This window comes from Haliotis rubra, unplaced genomic scaffold (assembly GCF_003918875.1).
Source record: "Haliotis rubra isolate DU_JTF1 unplaced genomic scaffold, ASM391887v1 Scf2181, whole genome shotgun sequence".
NCBI classification, from domain to species: domain Eukaryota; kingdom Metazoa; phylum Mollusca; class Gastropoda; order Lepetellida; family Haliotidae; genus Haliotis; species Haliotis rubra.
The window spans coordinates 10,633-13,133 of record NW_025766205.1 but is presented as its reverse complement, the minus strand read 5'-3'; the positions used below and the strand labels follow the sequence as shown (position 1 = coordinate 13,133).

General features: G+C 44.4%; 1 protein-coding gene across 1 annotated transcript; it reads right to left on the bottom strand.

Moving 5' to 3' along the window:
- Nucleotides 1–334: 334 nt before the first annotated feature.
- LOC124277122 (charged multivesicular body protein 4c-like) lies at nucleotides 335–1,970 on the bottom strand. Its single transcript, XM_046712779.1, has 3 exons — nucleotides 1,851–1,970; nucleotides 1,439–1,544; nucleotides 335–411 (listed from the first exon to the last, which is right to left on the bottom strand). The coding sequence occupies exons 1-3, from the start codon at nucleotides 1,968–1,970 to the stop codon at nucleotides 335–337; spliced, it is 303 nt and encodes a 100-aa protein (XP_046568735.1).
- Nucleotides 1,971–2,501: the final 531 nt, after the last annotated feature.

Here is a 2,501-nt window from a genome sequence, read left to right as displayed (position 1 = left end):
GACTGACTGACTGACTGAGTTTGGTTTTACGCCGCTTTTAGCAATATTCCAGCAACATCACGGCGGGGAACACCAGAAATGGGCTTCACGGATGGTACCCATGTGGGGATTCGAACCCGGGTCTTCGGCGTGACGAGCCAACGCTTTAACCACTAGGCTACCCCACCGCCCCGCTATAACGTACAGTATAGGGAAGGGAGAATAAAACCGACTGGGTCGTAAAGGGTGGAGTTGGGCCACACGTCACATCTATTTTTGTATTTAAGTTATTATCTGTACATATAATCTATAGATTCCAAATTGACAAATACAAGTATTAAATACTAGCAGAACGTCACACCCATTCAGCCAACTTCCTCATTTCTCTTCCTTCCTCCTCTTCCTCTTTCGCTTTCCCGGACTTCTTGTCGCCTGGAAACAATGAGGGTGGGCATGTTAATAGTGACTGTTGATAGTGAGGGCTTTAAACATTAGGCTACCCCGCCGACTGGTATTAACACACACTTTGTCTCCGCTTGTGCTGGTGCGTGTGTGCGCACGCAAGGAGTCGTTATGAGCAGTAGATACCTCTTCATCATGAATCCATTCACAGACATGGGGCACGGGCTCAGTCTTCTCAGGCCCTGCAATTATTTATGCAGAGTTGCGTCCCTTTGCGACGCCAGAAACCTGTGATCACGAGTTCGAATCCCGATTCGTTTGGATTATGTCTTGTTTGTTTTAACGCCATTTTCCAGCCATAAGACAGCGGGTTGTAAATACTCGACAGAATACCCAGTGAGCTTCGAAATACGCTATTCGGATATAATAGCCTTCCCCCGGATCTTCACAGGTTACGTAAGTCACGAAACATTCGATGTAAATTTTGATCTACCGCATTTTTAGTGGCTAAATCTAAGCACAACCGCCAATGGCTGAAGGGGTGGTGTAAATCCATGCCGGTAGCAAACGTAAGTCCCCATGGACCCTAGTATGGTGATCTACCTTCAGTAGCTGGCAATCTATAGCCTGTTTTTATACTATGTATTGTCCAAATAGTCATAATAGTTTTAACTTTTCATGATATTCTAGTTGTTTTACTGCCCTTTGACAACAGGTTTCATAATGTACACATATTCTTTATTGACGTCAAATTTGTTCTTGTATCTATGTGGCTGAAACATTGCCGATGTGACGTCAAATATTAACTCACTCACTCACTCTGTACGGGTTCAGTGTCTTGGTTTGTCAGCGCGACACGTGCTTATGGGTTCAACCACTTTTCTGGTCATCACTTCTGGCTTCGCTCCAAAATCGAGCACACATTACTGATCAAAGCGGAATTAAATCCGACTCCCTGGCAAAGTGAACAATTAATTTCAAATTATCGAGTAAAGGCCTTGACCCTTTTGTAGAGAATGTCAGTTCGACCTGATTCTTCCGTACAAGGAGATCTCACCTTTTCTCTTGAGCTCCTCGGTTGGCACAGAGGGCAATTGGATGTCGCTCAGTTTGTGTATGAGATCATCCTGGTCCATTTCCTCTAGCTCCGCCAGAAGATCATCCTGAAAACCCCCCAGAGTAGCTGTAATAGTGTGTGGGTGTGGAGTAAGTGAGAAAAGTGGACGAACGATGTATTAGTGGTACGTAGAACCAGTACGGATTGTGTAGGTTGAGAGTGGTGCGAATGGGTTTGTGTGTTAGTGGGTAACATGACAGAAGAGTTGGCAGGATTGCCTGGTCCAGATTCGAACCGTAGCAAAAAAATATGGAAAAATGCGAGTACCTCATTAAACAGAAATCAAACTTGCCAATAATAAGTTTGATCAGACAACTCGCTGCTACAAACATGGCCTAACAGCTAAACAAACGTCATCAAATTCCTCGCCGCCAAGAGGATGTGCCAGGATGTTGCCAATCTCTTCTACATCCTCCATCCTGTCAGACACCTCGTCTCTCAGGTCCGCCACCTTGTCCGCTGTCCTGGCCATGGTATAGATAAATGATATCATTCAGGTCATATTGCACTCATCAGAGATCAATGAGTGAGTGAGGGAGTATGGTTTTACGCCTATTTTTGGAACATTCCAGCAAAATGTCGGCGTGGGATAGCAGAAATAGGTTCCACACATTGTACCGAACAATATATTCGGACAGAGATTAAAATATTGTGACCTAAGTTCATTTGCCTTGCGTGTGGACGATGGAAATGATATGTCTGATACCCGGCAAGGCGGCGAATACAACGACAGTCAACATGGCGATACTACTGGTGAGTTGAACTGTACGTTACGCGACGAGTCTGTGGACTTCATATCGCTATTCTGTACACGTGAGTCACCGGACTGTCCCAAGGATACGTTTATATCAACAACTCTTGATATATTAAATGGTGATATCAGTGAATTAGAATCAACAAGATTAATACTTTTGAAAGGGGCCAAGAAACAGGAAGGTTTTCCTTATTTGAAAAGTGTTCTAAAGAGACGCTTGGAGAAGCGAGGCAAATCAGGTGAATCTCT

Excerpts from the sequence above, each read along its gene's own strand:
- LOC124277122 (XM_046712779.1), bottom strand. The coding sequence starts at position 1,970 with ATGGCCAGGACAGCGGACAAGGTGGCGGACCTGAGAGACGAGGTGTCT. Across the intron at positions 1,545-1,850 it reads GCGGCGAGGAATTTGATGAC|GATGATCTTCTGGCGGAGCT; the intron begins GTTTGTTTAGCT and ends GGGGGTTTTCAG. Across the intron at positions 412-1,438 it reads CGAGGAGCTCAAGAGAAAAG|GCGACAAGAAGTCCGGGAAA; the intron begins GTGAGATCTCCT and ends CATTGTTTCCAG.